Raw genomic sequence first — 18,932 nt, forward strand, 5'->3', positions numbered from 1 at the left:
GTTGAACTTGCAATACGGTTCTCTACTTTGAGACATCTTCCATTTTGGGTACAATGTTGCGCAGTTGTGGCTAGAATTGTATTGGTATGGCATATAAGTGGGATAGTTGTGTTCGATAATATATGGTCATTGGACCTAGAATGGGTACTATTAGGTTTGATTGCGGTATAATTGGGAGGATAATATTGAAAGTCGGCTCAGAAAGCGATTATGGTTCTAGTTGGGGCGAGAGAGCTCCGTGACTTGTTAATCTGGTAAGTGGTCATGAAATTTTGCGTGTTTCTTTTATTATCAACAATGTACGAAAGTTTTTGGAATGAGGTTTGGCTTGATATGGGGCTTAATACTAGTACTTGGTTGATTTTGGAGTAGTTACTGTGATCAGGAATGGTGCTACGAGCGTGCGAGTTGTGTAATATGTTAGGTGATTATATCCGTGGTTATAGTTATGACTTGATGCAGCTTGTTTAGACTCATACAGTGTGTAAATGTAAGATTCGTGTCTTGAAAAGAAATTTCTGAAGGTTGGGAATTAAATTCCAAGGTTTTGGGCTAAGGTTAAATCAATGATTTTATTTATATTGTGGTGTCAGGCCTATTTAGAATAGGGTGACGTGGGATCACCCCCGGGTACGTGCGTGGTAAGATGGAATATTGATTTCGTGACTTGGAAACAACTCTTGGCACTTTCGAGGGCGAACGTATGTTTAAGTGGGGGAGAATGTAACGACCCGGCCGGTCGTTTTGAGTATTTCATCCCCTTTTCCCCATTTACTGCTCAATTTACACTTTGCAATGGTTGTATGACTTGAGGGTAATTGGTTCAGGTTCGAAAGGATTTCGGAGTGAAATGAGACACTTAGTCTCATAATTTAAAACTTAAGTAGGAAAAGTCGATCGGATATTGATCTATGTGTAAACGACCTTAGATTCGAATTTTGATGATTCCAGTAGCTCCGTATGGTGAGTTTGGACTTCGGAGTGTGTCCGAAAAATTATTTGGAGGTCCATAGTGGAATTAAGCTTGAAATGGTGTAACTCGAATTTTTGGGAAGTTTGACCGGGGGTTGACTTTTTGATATCGGGGTTGGAATACGATTTTGGAAATTGGAATAGCTTTGTTATGTCATTTATGACTTGTGTGCAAAATTTGAAGTCATTCCGAATCAATTTGATGTGTTTCGGCACAAGATATAGAATTTGAAAGTTCAAAGTTCATAGATTTGGATTTGAGGTGTGATTCATCATTTTGATATTGTTTGATGTGATTTGAGGCCTCGAGTAGGTCCGTGGTATGTTTTAGGACTTGTTGGTATATTTGGTTGAGGTCCCGGAGGCCTCGGGTGAGTTTCGGATCATATTGCATTGTTGAAGGCTGCTGGTTCTGGTGTTTCCGCATCTGCGGAAGAATGAACGTAGATACGAGTCTGCAGATGCGGACAGTTGGTCGCAGAAGCGAAGGAAGGCTGAGCTGGAATTGATCGTAGAAGCGGGAAAATGGGGCGCATCTGCGGCCCCGCAGAAGCGAAGGTCTTGGGCGCAGAAGCAAGTTTTAGCGCAGGTGCAGCACTATTCCCACATAAGCGGTTGCGCAGGAGCGAGCCCAGGCTCCACAGGTGCGAAAGCCTCGGCAGAACCCTTTAAGTTCGAGGGTTCGATATTTTCACCCATTTTCGAATTTTGGAGCTCGGTTTGTGCGATTTTGGAGAGGAATGTTTTCACACAACTTGGGGTAAGTGTTCTCGACTCCCTTGTGATTTTATTCCATGAATCTATCTTCATTTTTAGCAATTGGTTGATGAATTTAAAGAGGAAAGTGGGAGTGTTGGCCTAAAGTTCATAATATGAATTTTTGATTTTTGAACATCGATTTGGAGTCAGAATTGAGTGAAATTAGTATGGTTGAACTTGTAATTGGATGGGTTGTCGGATTTTATGCATCGGATTCCGAGACATGGGCACCACGAGTGATTTTTGGAGTGTAATTTCGGATTATGTGAAAAAATATTAGTACTTTGATATGGAATTAATTCCTATAATTGTGTGGAATGAATCAAATTTATTGTGGCTAGATTCGAGCTGTTTAGAAGTTGATGCACACATAATGGAATTTTTGGAGCATTGTTTAGCTTGCTCGGCATTGGATTCATCTTGTTCGAGGTAAGTAACTCTTCTAATCTTGGAGCTGAGGGTATAAACCCTGAATATACGTATTATGTGAATTGTTTGAAGGTGACGCACATGCTAGGTGATGGGCGTGTGGGCGTGCACCATAGAAATTGTGACGTAATTATTTCCGTGGAATTTTGTAGTCAAATAATCTTGGCATTTTCTATGCAGTTTTATGTGTTAAAGAAATTTAGCTGAGAATTATATTAAAAATCATGTTGAGGTTATGTGCCAGTATTATTGGGACCCACAGAGGTCATATTGTTGTGAATTATTTGTTTAAATTGAAAATTTATACTCAGTCATATTCATTTCATTGCATATCATATCTCAGTGTCTGTTGTTATTTATTGATACATCATATCATCATTTTCGAGCTATTTTCATGACATTATGAGCCCATGAGAGAGAGACTAGAGAGATTGATGACTGAGGGAGGCCGAGAGCCTGACTGTGAGGATATTTTTGGGATCGGGCTGCACGTCGCAGCAAGCCATAATGGCTTTATATATATTATTATTATGTGGATCGGGATTGCCCGCCTGCAGCAGGACTTATAGGCTTTATATAGCGCTTGGGCTGAAGGAGCCCCTCTGGAGTCTGCACATCCCTCCCCCTCCCTCCCCTAGTGAGCGCGGTTGATATTATTGAGGGGTGGATCTTCCCTGAAAATGGATCTTGTCCGAAGTATTATATACCTGGAGATGGATCTTCTCCACAGGTTGGATTGGTCCTACTCGGTACTGAGTGACTGATGATCAGTTGATGTGTATATTCCGGGATGGATCTTCCCTGGGCCGGATTGGCCATATACAGTACCGAGTGATTGGGCATGATGAGTGGAATATGTGAGAAAGTGAGACTGAGTACTCTGAGAGTGTGAGTACATGGGTTTATCTCTGAGATACATTGCATTGACATGCACACATGACATACATGCATAGAGATGTATTTTCCTCATGATGTACGGTATCACATCATTCATGATTTCTCACACATGTTGACAGATGGGCATAATGATGCATTTATTTTACACTGTTTATCTAAAAAGAAAATGAAACATATTATTTATGTACTTAAAAGGCAAAACTATTTTTAGAAATCATGTTTTGTTGAGCAATTGATCGTTGAGTTACTTCTGGTATTATTTGTTTTACGTTGTTATGGACTGTTGTTGTCTATTGGTGTTGGACCCGACCTTGGTACAAGCTCGTCACTACTTTTAACCTAACGTTAGGTTTGTTACTTATTGAGTACATGGGGTCGGTTGTACTCATACTACACTTCTGCACCTTGTGTGCAAATGTTGATTGTTGATGTCGCTGTGTTCGTTGGGAGCTGGATCTGAAGATGTACCTGTGTTCCGGTTGTAGTTTCCTCTTGTTCATGGTAGCCTTAGATTTATAAAAATCTGTTCATGTATATTTCGAACAGATGATGTATTATTTCATACCAATTTTGTAAATTCTATTCTTAGAAGCTCATGATTTATACTACCAGTTCTTGGGGAATGTATAAGATTAAGATTTTACTTTACTTAAATTGCTTTAATAATTGTTATTGGAATTGGATAGTTGATAATTGGATTACCTAGCGGTTGGGTTAGGTGCCATCATGACTAGTTGGATTTTTGGGTCATGACATCTATGTTAATCAAAAGTGAATAAGATTGAGTCTTTCTCTTGTGAAAAACTATTGATGGGAAAAAAGGAAACATTTTTATATATCTGTAATGACCTGGTCGATCATTTTGAGATCTAGCACGTCGTTCGGTGGTTTGAGGACTTGAGTAGCTTCACTTCATGTTTTATGACTTGTACGCATGGTCGAAATTTAATTTCGGAAAGTTCGGAGTTGATTCGGAAGGAAATTCTAATTTCGGAAGCTTTAAGTTGGGAGAATTGACTAAGGTTTGACTTTTGAGTAAACGACCCCGGGATAAGAATTTTAAGGTTCCAATAGGATCGTATGATGATTTCGGACTTGGGCATATGTTCAGGTTGAGTATCAGGTGGTCCGGGAGCATTTCGGCGTCTATTATGGAAAGTTGGCATTTTTGGAAGTTCAAAATTTCATAAGTTTGGTTTGAAGTGGATTTTTATGTTATTGATGACCGTTTTGTGTTCTGAGCCTTGGAATAGGTTCGTATCGTGATTTTTGACTTGTGCGTAAAGTTTGGCGTCATTCCGGAGTGTGTTGATAGGATTGGGACGCGTTCGTCGATGTTTGGAAGCTTGAAAGTTAAAAGGAAGATTTTGATCGTCGATTCATGATTTTGATATTATCTGTGGCATTTCGCACCTTTGGGTAAGTTTGTATGAGGCATTGGGACTTGTTGGTGTGATTGGACGGGATCCCGGGGGCCCTCGGGTGAGTTTAGGATTGGAATCAGATCGAAATTTGAAGTTGAGAAATGCTCGTTTTGGCCAATTGCTGGTGCAATCACACCTGCAGAAAAAGGGCCGCAGATGTGACTCCGCAGAAGTGCCCAGGGTAGCGCATACACGGATTTTGCTGGGGGAAGGCTGAGACGCAGATGCGGCCGAGTTTCCACAGAAGCGGAACCGCACATGCGAGTGAGGTGTCGCAGAAGCGACTGGAGGTGATCGGGGCAAAGGCCGCAGGTGCATAGCAATTCCTGCACATGCGTGATCGCAGATGCGGTACCTGGAGCGCAGAAGCGGGCAGAGGCTGTTGGGCATGACTTTGCAGAAGCGTGGATTTTACCGCAGAAGCGACCAAGATGATCGCAGAAGGTGAAGGTCGCCTGGGTAGAGATGTTCTTTTAAAAGGGGGATTTGGCTCATTTGTTTCTCATTTTCTTCCATGAGAGCCGGTTATGGAACTTTGGAGCGAGGTAAGTCTCTTGTCTAACTCTACAAGGGGGAAACTACCACTAGGTGATGTATTTGTTATGTGCTACTTGTTGCGGGGGCTACGTACGCACGAGGTGATGAGATTCCGTACGTAGCTAGATTCATGTTATGTCCGGTAGACTTAGGTTCCCACCATGCTATAACGGTACTATTTGAGTTGTCTCCTGCCTATTAAATTCCTTTATTTTACGTTGCGACTTCAGAGTAGACTTGTGTAGAGTGATAGACTTGTTATTGTAGAGGTTTGACGGGCTTCATGATTAGCCGCAAAGTAATTGTACTCCTCTTATGAATTTCTCCCGCGTTATGCGTTTTCATCGAAAGGTTTCCCTTAAAATTTATAACTCACACGTCTATTCGTAAGTGGGGTCAAGGACTCATCAAAGCTTCTTATTCTAATGGGATTAGGCCACTCGCCTCGGCAGTATAATAGATACATCTATGGTTCGTGTCATTCGACCCTCGGCAGTGCGTACATTATGATGGGAACGGGCCGTTCGTCTCGGCAAGATTAAGTATCACACTCAGATGGGAGCGAGCCGTTCGCCTCAGCAATATAATAGATATATCTATGGTCCGTGCCGTTCAACCCTCGGTAGTGCACATATTGTGATGGATCGGGTCGTACGCCTCGGCATTTCTATAAAATACTCTTATGAAATTGTGCGTAATAATTGATAAGAAGCCAGTATATATGTGAGTTTTCCTAATTTGAACTGTGACGACCTATCTGGTGAGGTCCATTACATATATACTCCGATTGAGGGGGTAACCACAAGCTGAGAGCTTGAGTTATTGCTGAGAGGAGAATTGTACCAGGTATTTAAACTGGTTATTTCGTTTTTTTTTACTCTGACCCACATCTATTTACTTCTATTGTATCTGTCTTATTGGATCACTAGTAAGTATCGATATCGACCCCTCGCCATTACTTCTCTTGGGTTAGGCTAGATACTTACTGGGTACGCATTGATTTACGTACTCAAACTACACTTGCTGCACTTATTGTGGAGGTATATATATGTCTGGTAGCGTTTTGGGCGCATAGGCGCGGCTATTGCGGGGACTTCACCATGAGCTGCATTCCATGTTATGATCTGTAGCCTGCAGAGTCTCCATCAGAGTTATTTATATTCTCCTGTCTAATTTGTAGTACACACATATGTTGTATTTTATTATATTTCCTAGCTGATGCTCATGCACTTCTGACACCGGATTTTGGGGGTTCCTACGGGTTGTTCATTATTGTAGTTCATGTAAATATTATCATTTACCTTGTACATTCTATTTCATACTATTTAATTAATAAAAATTATGATTTCAAAGTAATAAGATGAGTAATTAAATCGATCAATCGTCGTTTGCTTTCCTGGCGGTGGCATTAGACGCCATCACAACCTATAGTGGATTTTGGGTCATGATAGCTTGGTATCAGACCGTTAGGTCTCACGAGTCATGAGCAAGTCTGGTAGAGTCTTGCGGATTGGTACGGAGGCATATGTACTTATCTTCTAGAGGCTACAGGTCTGTTAGGAGCACTTCCCTTCTTGATTCCTCATCGTGTGATTTTGATTCCATTGAGGCTTGTGCCTTTATTTCCTTCCTACTCAATCTTATGCGACGTGAAGCGTTTGGTATCAACTGGGCATTAAGGATTTATAACGGTACTGCAGATGTGGTGCAGGATGTTTTCCCTGCGTACTCGAGCGAGTTATTATCGTCGTCTTGTGGAAGGGGGTTATGTCGTTCCATGCCCTGTATCAGTATTGCATATGGTTTTGAGGCTATGCACAGATTGTTATGACATTCATGCATTATTATCGCGCAGTGTTGGTGTAATGGTAGGGTGCTCGTTTATGTGTTGAGGCAGCGAATGACTTGAGGGGAGGATTTCTCAGTGCATGATTCAGGGGTTCAACGTTAAATTCCAGCGGAGGAAAGGCAATCGGATTATAGATGTCCAGGTTTTGTTGATGAAGTAACGAGACTTGATATTTTTGAGCTTGGTGGAATTCTCATTTGCAATGCGGTATCATCATCCTTGTTCGAACGCATTAAGGTTCCCCGATACTATGGTCTTCTTTGATTTTTCCTTCGGGGTAGGGTGTTGTGAAATGGTGCCTGAGGAGCTGTTGTCAGAGATAGCGGTGTGTAGCGGCTCAAAATCGAATTGGTATTTCTAATGTTGATGGCTCGAGAAAGATGATCTTCTAGGAGGTTTTAGAGTTGGTAGCAATTCATTAGTTCTGGTGCTACAGGTATGGATTTGATTTGAGGCAACATTTGGGCAGCGAAATGGTTGAATTACTAGCAGGCCAAGTGTGAAAAGCGGAGGTCGAGAAGTTGTTTAAAGGAGATGGTTTGACCGAAGTGGGAGTGGCAAAGTAGCATATGGACTCTGTGGTAGGATAGCCACGTACCTTGAGGAAGATTAGAGTGATTTGGGAGGCATGGTGGAAAGTGACTAGGTCCATGGATTATATTTGGAAGAGTGGTTACTGTACGGAGAAAGATTGAATATGGCAGAAAGGAGTTTTCTTGAAATGAAGAGGTATGTGAAGATTTGATTATCGTTTCGGATGCAACATGACTTTGAGTTTGGAAGGAATTGTTGGACTTTTAGTTGATGTCAATGGGGGAGGAACAAACTTGTACAGCTGGTGGATGAGCATGGGTTCAGGAGGGTTTACTGAACTCGTGGTAGTTGTACCCGATGCAGCGTCGTTGGAAGATGTCGGTATGGATTTTCCACAAGTTGGGTAGCTGCTGTGAACAGGTTGCGGTTGCGTGATTTTGATGAAGTTTCTATAAGGAGTTCCACTTACTACTCGGTAGAAGGTCAAATATGCGATCGTGGATAATAATTCGGAATGTTCATGAGAAGTTTGACAAGAGATTTCGAGGAATTTGGCGGGTTAAATGTGCGAGATCATAGTAATTGAGAAGGAGGAATCTTTGTGAGTTCTAGGCTTATGTAATTGTAACGTTAAGCTAAGTGGGGAGCCCCACCGTTAATGGCTGGATCGCGTGGTTGTCTGCTTGTATGGTTTCTGGTTATCGGTTAGTGGATTATTTATGACTAAGAAAAAAAAACATCAGGGATAATTCAAGCAAGAAACTTGATGGATGTGTACTATACTTTGCCTTATCAATTCAGGTGCAGGTTTTGGGAAGGCTCGGATTTTATGCTTCTGGTAGATATGATGTACAAGGGAAATAATTCATCTGGTCGCTTCTTTGGGGAGTGTTCATATGCTGACAACGCACTAGATTTTGGCTTATATTCGGGATCAAGTCAGAGTGGGTGACTCTTAATAGTGGTTCTGAGGGGTTCGTTATGTGGATGGAGACCGGGATTTTGCAGCAGAGTGTGAAGAATTCCTATGGAATTTTCTATGTTATCATCGGGTCTGCGGGGCAGTTTTGGAAAAATGGGAGAAATAGTTTCAGATTCGTGGAAGGTTTTTCAGAATAGGTATACCAGTTGGAGCTGCTATTGTGCACGCGAGGAAGGTATGAGATGGTTCATGGGTATTGAGACGATGTGGTCTCGTGAAATGGGTCACTCGGGAGAAATGTTGTGAGTTTCGTTATGATTCTTGAATGAAGCTGCTATTATTTCTAAGGCAAGTCAAGAATGAATTGGAAGAAGTTGGCTCGGTTGGTGATGGTTGAATCAACATGATTGTGGCAATGATTCGTTCCTTCGGCGTGTTAGTGTTATACATGTGATTTTTGGCGGTATGTGTGGGCTTAACAACCGGCATAATTTGATTAATTTGGGGAGGTATTTGATTCTAATGTCCTTGTTATGTGTAAATGGATCCCGGAAGAGTTATGGCGGTTTAGACCACGACTCGAGGTTTGTATTTTCTGCGGTTTGGGAATTCGGTTGCATGTTGCAATGGTCCTTCCGAAGTAAGTTAAGTGAAAGGAATCTAACAAATGGAGTGTTTATTCTACTAGTAGTTCAGAGGTTATGATGAATTCTTGCACCCTCGTGTAGCGGCATGATAGGTGCAGTGAGCGGCATGGGAATTTGAAGTTGAGGATAAAGGTTGCGGTTCGGTATTGACAAGAATGTCGCGAGCTCGGATGAGCAGGAAGGAGTTCAGATGTTCAGAGTAAGCTTGTATTTTCTTTAGTGTCACCTGAGAACGGTGTCCTATGTAAGAGGCTTTGTGTGTTGAATTGCGAACTTTTGGTTGGCTTTGCAGAATTTGTGCGATTGGTGGTGTGGAGGTGCAAATGGTGCGAAAGGTCGTGGGAGAGTATCCCATGGGGAAATCTATATAAGTGTGACATTTTAGTCACATGATTGTTAAAGATTGAAACCAAGCTTGGAGATTATGGTACTATCGTTAATGTGAGAGTTTATGCCTGGAAAGCGCTCTATTCCTTTAGTTGTGAACGGTGGGAGTTGTTCCGGATTGAGACGGTTTGATTATTCGCACATGTATTGAGGTCTCGTGTAGCTTATGGTATTATATGAGCAGGATGGCTCTCGAGATGCAAGTCATTTATCGCACCTTAGTTATGCTTGGGTTTTGTGGCGTGTTGCGTTATCCGTCTCTACAGAGTTGTATTTTTGCACTTGGCGTGTTTGTGGCCGATATTCAGTATTCCATAAGTAGAAGCATTATGGTTTGATGGATATGTCCTTATTTATTGTTATGAGTGGATCGGGTGGCACGCTGCCACGGGTACGTTATTTGGATCGGATTGCACGCTGCAACGGTATCATGTTTGGATCAGGTTGCACGCCGCAACGGTATCATATGTGGATCGGGTTGCACCACAACAGTGAGATGTTGAGTACGGTTCCTTATATCTGTTCCTGTGTATTTGGTTTCTCATTCTCTGAGAAGGGTTCATAGCATTTGTTCGGTCATTTTATTTGTTACGCGGGTTGGGTAGTTCTTTTTCAGAGTTCGTTTTTCCTTATGCATCACATTCGAGTTTGTAACATGTTGGCACATTGTTGACATCATATGAGATTTTGGCAGTGTTTGAGATGGCTTATTGCCTGAGCAACTTGTACTGGGTAATACGAGGTTATTGGACCTGGGATCAGTGCGAACGGAGTTATGTAGGGTATATTAAATAGCATATATCGTTATTCAGTTCAGAATGACTTAATGGTCCTTTTCGGGAGGAAAGACTCCATGATTTTTTATTTTGGTAGGTAGTTATTAGTTCTACACCTTTTTTTCTTCATGACAGTATTGTGAGAGTTGGAACAAGACTTATATGCATCATGAGGTGTACTGCAGGCACTAGATTCGTGAAATTTCCAGCTATTGTGGTCGGAGGATGTTGCTATGGGCAACCGACTTATGTGGTGCGTGGTGTAACTTCAGCATGGGTGCATGATCATGTTTTAGTACACTGTGTAGTGACTGATGTGGTGTTCGTATGTTGGAATCAGGTCTTATAGAGAAATCCGAAGGTTGGAATTTAGTTCTAAGGCTTATTAACTAAATAAAAGGGAGGACCTTCAGTCTGGCTCGAGCTAATGTGCTTATCTGGGTTGTGATAGCACGGGCAGGTGCACGAGGTGTTAAACAATGATTTTGGACAACTCCGGATCAATTCTTAGCACGTTCGAGGACGAACGTATGTTTAAGTGGGGGAGAATGTAACGACCCAACTGGTCGTTTTGATCTATAGCGTGTCATTCAGTGGTTTGAGTCCTTGAGTAGCTTCACTTCATGTTTTATGACTTGTACGTGTGGTCGGAATAAAATTTCGGGAAGTTTGGAGTTGAATCGGAAGGAAATTCTAATTTCGGAAGCTTTAAGTTGTGAGAATTGACTAAGGTTTGACTTTCGAGTAAACAACCTCGGAATCAGGATTTGAAGGTTCCAATAGGTTCGTATGATGATTTCGGACTTGGGCATATGTTCGGGTTGAGCATCCGGTGGTCCGGGAGCATTTCGGCGTCTATTATGGAAAGTTAGCATTTTTGGAAGTTCAAAATTTCATAAGTTTGGTTTGAAGTGGATTTTTATGTTATCGATGACCGTTTTGTGTTCCGAGCCTTGGAATATGCTCGTATTGAGATTTGTGACTTGGGCGTAAAGTTTGGCATCATTCCGGAGTGTGTTGATAGGATTCAGACGCGTTCGTCGAAGTTTGGAAGCTTGAAAGTTGAAAGGAAGATTTTGATCGTCGATTCATGATTTTGATGTTATTTGTGGCATTTCGCGCCTTTGGGTAAGTTTGTATGAGGTATTGGGACTTTTTGGTATGATTGAACGGGATCCCGGGGGCCCTCGGGTGAGTTTCGGATTAGAATCAGATCGAAATTTGAAGTTGAGAAATGCTGGTTTTGGCCAATTGCTGGTGCAATTGCACCTGCAGAAAAAGGGGCGCAGATGCGACCCCGCAGAAGCGCCCAGGCTAGCGCAGACACGGAATTTGCTGGGGAAAGGCTGAGCTGCAGATGTGGTCGAGTTTCCGCAGAAGCGAAACCGCACCTGCGGGTGAGGGGTGCATAAGCGACTTGAGGTGATCGGGGTAGAGGCCGTAGGTGCGAAGAAATTCCCGCACCTGTGTGATCGCAGATGCGGTGCCTGGAGCTCAGAAGCGGGCAGGGGTTGTTGGGAATGACTTCGCAAAAGTGTGGATTTCGCCGCAGAAGCGACGCCACAAATGCAACCAAGCTGATCGCAGAAGCGAAAGGTCGTCTGGGCAGAGGTGTTCTTTTAAAAGCAGGATTTGGCTCATTTTCATCTCATTTTATTCCATGAGAGCCGGTTATGGAACTTCGGAGCGAAGTAAGCCTCTCGTCTAACTCTACGGGGGAGGGGGGAGGAACTACCTCTAGGTGATGTATTTGTTATGTGCTACTTGTTGCGGGAGCTACGTACGCACGAGGTGATAAGAGTCCGTACGTAGCTAGATTCATGTTATGTCCGGGTAGACTTAGGTTCCCGCGATGCTATAATTGTACTATTTGAGTTGTCTTTTGCCTATTAAATTCCTTTATTTTACGTTGCGACTTGAGACTAGACTTGTGTAGAGTGATAGACTTGTTATTGTAGAGATTCGACGGGCTTCATGATTAGCCGCGAAATAATTGTACTCCTTTTACGAATTTCTCCCGCGTTATGTATTTTCATCGAAAGGTTTCCCTTAAAATTTATAACTCACACGTTTATTCGTGAGTGGGGTCAAGGACCTTTCAAAGCTTTTTATTCTAATGAGATCGGGTAGTTCGCCTCGGCAGTATAATAGATACATATATGGTTCGTGTCGTTCGACCCTCGATAGTACGCACATTATGATGGGATCGGGTCGTTCGCCTCGGCAGGATTAAGTATCACACTCTCATGGGAGCGGGCCTTTTGCCTCGGCAATAGAATAGATGTATCTATTGTTCCTATCGTTCGACCCTCGGCAGTGCACAAATTATGATGGATTGGGCTGTACGCCTCGACATTTCTATAAAATACTCTTATGAAATCGTGCGTAATAATTGATAAGAAGCCAGTATATCGGTGAGTTTTCCTGATTTGAACTATGACGGCCTATTTAGTGAGGTCCATTATATATATATATATATATATATATATATATATATATATATATACACACACACGCACACACACACACACACACACACACACACTCCGATTGAGGGGGTACTAGCTGAGAGCTTGAGTTATTGCTGAGAGGAGAATTGTACCACGTATTTATACTTGTTATTTTGTTTATTTACTATGACTCACATATGTTTACTTCTACTGTATCTGTCTTATTGGACCACTAGTAAGTATAGATGTCGACCCCTCGTCACTACTTCTCTGGGGTTAGACTAGATACTCACTGGGTAAGCGATTACGTACTTATGCTACACTTGTTGCACTTATTGTGGAGGTACATATATGTCTGGTAGCCTTTTGGGCACAAAGGCGCGGCTATTGCGGGGACTTCACCGTGAGTTGTATTCCATATTACGATCCGCAGCCTGCAGAGTCTCCATCAGAGTTATTTATATTCTCCTGTCTAATTTGTATTCCAGACAGATGTTGTATTTTATTATATTTCCTAGCTGATACTCATGCACTTGTGATACCGGGTTTTGGGGATTCCTACGGGTTGTTCACTATTGTAGTTCGTGTAAATATTATCATTTACCCTATAAATTTTATTTCATACTATTTAATTAATAAAAATTATGATTTCAAAGTAATAAAATGAGTAATTAAATCGATCAATCACCGTTGGCTTGTCTGACGGCAGCGTTAGGCACTCACGACCTATAGTGAATTTTGGGTCATGACAATATCAATCATAAAATGAATTTGTTTAGAAATTTGACATGCGTATACATTAAATCTCACGTACTTCAATAGCAGCCGAAGCCTTGTTGAAAAAAAACAAACATCTGCACCTATTAAAGTACTTAATTATCCAAAATGATTCATAATATATAACCTATATGGTTGCGCAACAGCGGCGCTGGCGATTATGATAACTTGCTATGATGGTTGTGTGGAGGGACTAACGAAAAAGGTGGATGCTTTGGTGGTGAAAGTATTTGGTAGTAATTGGGTGGATGGATGCATGATCGACGGTGGAGTCTAAGGGACAAGGTGGTTGATGATGGTCGTGCGGTGACAATACCATTGTGCCATAGTTACTACTAGGAATGGCAATGGGGCGGGCGGGTGCAGGGGCAGGTTGGCAAAATTTTAACCCCCGCTCCGCATAGCAGTTTTTTCTATTTTCAATCCGCCCCGCAATTTTTTTTTTACTTTTTGTTATTTTTGCTAAAAGAATACAAGTTTAATATTTCATTTTTTTTCACTTTCTTAAATCCCTCATATGGATCCAAATATTATATTTTTAATTTCAGATATTATAATAGAAAATAAATAAATTAAAATGCATAAGAACTAAATGAACTGAAAAGAATAAAAACTAGAAAATAAATTATTTGAAAAGCATAATATCAGCATATCGTATACCTAAATTTAGGTATTAACTTATACTTGATAAATTTCCGTATAACAAATATGCATCATATTTTTATATTTATAACTAGTTTATAAATATAATATGTAAACTCATAATGTTTGTTGATATTTTAAGTGAAATATGATATAACAGTAGTGAACAATGTCCTTGGTACGTATAGGTAAATATCTTGTATATTTAACAGTAATAATTGCATAGTCAAATTCTCTGGCCACTCTATATTTATTGCTTTTCTTATTTTATATGGTCTATAGTGATTTAGTACTAACACTCTATTTTTCATTCTGCCGGCTAAATGTTAGTACTAAACCCGCAAACCCGCAACGAAACCTGTATCCGCCCCGCCCCCGCTTAAGATCAAACCCATCCCGGCCCGCATAAGATCAAAACTGTCCCGCTCCGCCTCGCATCCGCACCCGCACCGCCCCATTGTCATTTCTAACAATTAGTAGTTACGATATAGTTGTGTGGTGAAAACTATGAAGATTGTGTGATTGTAATAAATAGTACAATGATTTAAAAAAATACTACATGTAATAAGTGATCCTAAAAAAAAAAAAATGTACTTAATGGGTTGGCAATTGAATAATTCATATTTAGACATCAATTAAGTAAAAATAAATAACCTTAATCAAATTTGTCCTTGTACTATTCGAAATTACTAACTTCGGCCACGGTAAATTTTTATTTTAATATTACCTCCGGCCAATGATTCTAAGGAAGCGCCAACTTGATGGTAATTTTAAAGTATAATTAATAAGTTGAGAAGTAAATTTGAATTTGTTTTTTGAAAATTTCGGACATGCGAAATCCACTAGCTATTTCATATTGGAACTTTATTAATAGCTGTGAAAAATAGAAACATTTGCTAATCTTTAAAATATAAATGGACTAGGGTGTATTATTTCTTTCCTAGGAATATAATTTTATTTCTCACGTTCTTGAATTATTTCAAACTTGTATTAATATAATAATATTTTTAATTAAGCATAAAATTTGAAGGACGATTTTGTCTTTAACTAAGCTAATGCATGCATTAATTCTCATTGTATTGTTAATAGAATAATTTCTTATGCATAAGGTAATACCAACAATTTGAACAATTCTAAGTATTACAGCTAATTATTTGAACCTTTTTTTGAAATTTTAGTGTAGAATTAATAGGAAAATCAATGGAGTCCCAAATACACGGGTATGCATCTCTGTCCGTTTCAAAATTTCTCAACCTTTACCCCTTATATGTGCACTTCTATACACGTATAGGGCAGCGCATAATCCACGAGATCCGAAGTTGCCGTTTCCATTGTTCTTTTTCTTCATTTCCTCCTCCTCAGAAGCAGTATTGTTTTTCTCTCTTTCACTCGTACGCAAATTCTAGGAGCAAAGGTGAGAAAAATGACCTTTGCTTAATTAATTTTTACGTCTTGTTCATTGCATAAGGTTTCCCTTTTTTTTCATTCTATTACTGCTCGAGAGCTGAAATTCAGCTAGTGCATGTATCGTAAGTAATTGCTCTCTGAAATTTGGACCATTTATATTACGTATTAAAAAATTAAGGGTCCTCTGTTATGCATTCGTTTGTCCATTCCCATCCTTATTTACGTAATATAACACCTATTGATTTTGCATTAATCGGTTAATGGGATTGATTTTGGATGGGGAGCCTTGGCGTAACTGGTAAAGTTGCTGACATGTGATCAGGAGGTTATGAGTTTGTCCCGGAAACAGCCTCTTGCGGAAATACAGGTTAAGGCTGCAACAATAGACCCTTGTGGTCCGGCCCTTCCTATAGCGGGAGCTTAGTGCACTGGGTTAATGAGATTGATTTTCTTTATTTTTTCATTTTTAATGTGATATGCATTGATCAATAATGCTCGAGTGAGGAATGTCATTTGAAATCTTTTAGTTTAATCATGAGCATTTTTTGGAATATGTTTCCTGAAAATCTGATTATGTATTGTCAGTGATATTATTGCTCCTGGGTAACATTTGTTGCTAACTTGTTAATGCCCTTAACAGTTGTAAGAAATGGCAGACGTTGATGACATTCAACCACTTGTTTGTGATAATGGAACCGGTATGGTCAAGGTAATGAATTGACTATCGATTGTTATCATTTTGCTTTCAATGTCCTCATTTATCCTAGTTGTTTATCTTTTATTTTAAATCGAAGCAATGAATGGTCAAAGAAATTCGAAAATTCCGTTGTCACCTGTAGTTTTTGTGGTTCATAGGCTGGTTTTGCTGGAGATGATGCCCCAAGGGCTGTTTTTCCAAGCATTGTTGGGCGTCCTCGTCACACTGGAGTGATGGTTGGGATGGGACAGAAGGATGCCTATGTTGGGGACGAGGCCCAGTCAAAACGTGGTATTCTGTCGTTGAAGTATCCTATTGAACATGGTATAGTGAATAACTGGGATGACATGGAGAAGATTTGGCACCACACCTTCTACAATGAGCTTCGAGTGGCTCCAGAAGAGCATCCTGTTCTGCTCACTGAAGCACCTCTCAACCCAAAGGCTAATCGTGAGAAAATGACTCAAATAATGTTCGAAACCTTCAATTGCCCTGCAATGTATGTTGCAATTCAAGCTGTTCTGTCTTTATATGCTAGTGGTCGTACTACTGGTAAGATATTCACATTCAGCACTTTCTTTTTAGATGTCGATCGGGTTCGATTTGGTTATAATCAAAAACCCATTCAAACTAGCAATTGATTTCATGGATATTGGTATCATCACTTGTGTGGGAGTTAGCCAGTAGATGTTATACGACTTGTAATGATCCCTTTGTTGATGATTTTTATTGGAGATGTCAGTATGATTGTGAATGTCATTATTTATTACTGATTAATTGTGAATATGGATGGAGAAATGTTAGAAAGATGAGGAAATTTATGGAATGAATTTTACTTCCTTGGGAACAAGTGAATAATTAATTGATCTAGCTTATTCAACGGAACGTTATCTGTAAATGAATGAACATAAATCAAATCTCAGCAGACAGTTAAGAAGATTCAAAGTCTGCAGACTGTTAATATGAAGTATATTGAGTGTAACATATGATTCTTGTCTGCCTGAAATTTGTGTGGTTTCTTGGTAGGTATTGTTTTGGATTCCGGAGATGGTGTTAGCCACACAGTTCCTATCTATGAAGGTTATGCACTTCCGCATGCGATCCTACGTCTTGACCTTGCTGGCCGTGACCTCACAGAGCATTTGGCAAAAATCCTCACCGAGCGTGGATACTCATTCACCACCAGTGCTGAGAAGGAAATTGTTAGGGACATGAAGGAGAAGCTAGCATACATTGCTCTTGATTTTGAACAGGAGTTGGATATGGTTAAGTCAAGCAGTTCTGTTGAGAAGAACTTTGAATTGCCAGATGGCCAAGTGATTACCATTGGAGCAGAGCGTTTCCGATGCCCAGAGGTGTTGTTCCAGCCTTCCACTATTGGTATGGAAGCTGCTGGTATCCACGAGACAACATACAATTCTATAATGAAGTGTGATGTGGATATCAGGAAGGATCTCTACGGGAACATCGTACTTAGTGGTGGATCCACTATGTTTCCTGGTATTGCTGACAGAATGAGCAAGGAAATCACTGCCTTAGCACCTAGCAGCATGAAGATTAAGGTGGTGGCTCCCCCTGAAAGGAAGTATAGTGTTTGGATTGGAGGTTCCATCTTGGCATCCCTCAGTACCTTCCAGCAGGTAAGCGCTTTTATTCAATTTTATACTACACCAGTGGCTGCTTCAGTTTTCAATTAGTTTACTCATTAACTAGTCATTATGTTAGTGATGATGCTTAACATATTTGTCTTCTTTGAAATGTAGATGTGGATCGCTAAGGCAGAGTTCGATGAGTCTGGCTCCTCAATTGTGCATAGGAAGTGCTTCTAATGAGATAAAGATAATCTGTCTTTCTGATAGCTATTCCTATGTTCTTCTTGTTTTGTTTCTGGATAGCAGCATTTAGATAGTTATTGGTTGTTGGACTGTGTCCAGGTCTCTAGTTTTGTTTCATTGTCAATGATGATGTTGTCAAATTTCCATGTCCTCATTTTTTTCTCTTTGTTTCTATTCCAGTAACATTTTAAGAGGACGAATGTAATAAGTTGTTCAACTCAGTACTTGAAGTGATCTTTTTATTAATGCATTGTTCAAAGAAGTTGTGTTGTATTTGATGGTTTTTAATCTTTGTCGCGGAACTGAGGCAGTCCATATCATTCAGATATGAGGGCAAGTCATTAATTCAGGCATTGTACTCTACAAGTGGCAAAGAATACCACCTAGGATACGACACTATTGGGCTCTTTTGAAGTCAGCCAAGTAATTCCTCTTTTGAAGCTCTTTTTTATGCGTGAACTCTAGCCCTTGATATTGTGTACATGGACCATGAACTTTGTCAGTTTATTTTCCGGGGTAGTGGCACACCTCAGTTCTGATAAGTTAGTTGGGCTTGGCGTCTATTGTCTGTAGGTGCAGCTCGGTACCGATTCTTTTGGTTGGGAGTTGCTTCCTACTTGTGGAGTTGGTTGGATCGACAATGCCAAGATTTTCTCCTGTACATCTTGGTGAAAGCATTTAAGGGTCCACCAAACTATATAGAGAACCAGGTTCTCTATTAGATCCCACAGAACACACGCACACTGCAGAAGTAAATGACACAAAGAAGTTTTACGTGGAAAACTCCCAACTCACGTGATTAAAAACCACGACCTACCCTTGTAAGATTTCAACTTCACCACTGAGCAAATTTTAGATTACAACCTATTGTAACCTAGGAATTGACCTCTTAATCCCTTACTAACTTGTAACAACTCTATTACAGGCCACTTTGTAATAACTCTATTACAAATACTTACAACTCGACTATCTCTAGTCAAGACACAAACAC

At 40.4% G+C, this 18,932-nt stretch overlaps 1 protein-coding gene across 2 annotated transcripts; it reads left to right on the forward strand.

Annotated features, from left to right (window-relative positions):
- The first annotated feature begins 15,327 nt into the window (after positions 1 to 15,327).
- LOC104109815 (actin) lies at positions 15,328 to 18,203 on the forward strand. 2 transcript variants are annotated; one of them, XM_070195123.1, is made up of 5 exons: positions 15,328 to 15,416; positions 16,050 to 16,118; positions 16,265 to 16,658; positions 17,133 to 17,746; positions 17,870 to 18,203. In XM_070195123.1, exons 2-5 carry the CDS (start codon positions 16,059 to 16,061, stop codon positions 17,933 to 17,935), a joined length of 1,134 nt encoding a protein of 377 aa, XP_070051224.1. In that variant the 5' UTR covers positions 15,328 to 15,416; positions 16,050 to 16,058; the 3' UTR covers positions 17,936 to 18,203. The 2 variants fall into 2 exon arrangements, with proteins under 2 accessions (XP_070051224.1, XP_009617569.1); XM_009619274.4 differs by lacking the exon at positions 15,328 to 15,416 and adding an exon at positions 15,470 to 15,531.
- The last annotated feature ends 729 nt before the right edge of the window (positions 18,204 to 18,932 follow it).

The sequence above is a fragment of the Nicotiana tomentosiformis genome, chromosome 2 (genome assembly GCF_000390325.3).
Source record: "Nicotiana tomentosiformis chromosome 2, ASM39032v3, whole genome shotgun sequence".
NCBI classification, from domain to species: Eukaryota; Viridiplantae; Streptophyta; class Magnoliopsida; order Solanales; family Solanaceae; genus Nicotiana; species Nicotiana tomentosiformis.

Bases quoted from the DNA above. Each gene is read 5' to 3' on its own strand.
- LOC104109815 (XM_070195123.1), top strand. From the start codon at position 16,059: ATGGCAGACGTTGATGACATTCAACCACTTGTTTGTGATAATGGAACC. The intron at 16,119-16,264 runs GTAATGAATTGA...TGTGGTTCATAG, and splicing joins ATGGAACCGGTATGGTCAAG to GCTGGTTTTGCTGGAGATGA. The intron at 16,659-17,132 runs GTAAGATATTCA...GTTTCTTGGTAG, and splicing joins TGCTAGTGGTCGTACTACTG to GTATTGTTTTGGATTCCGGA.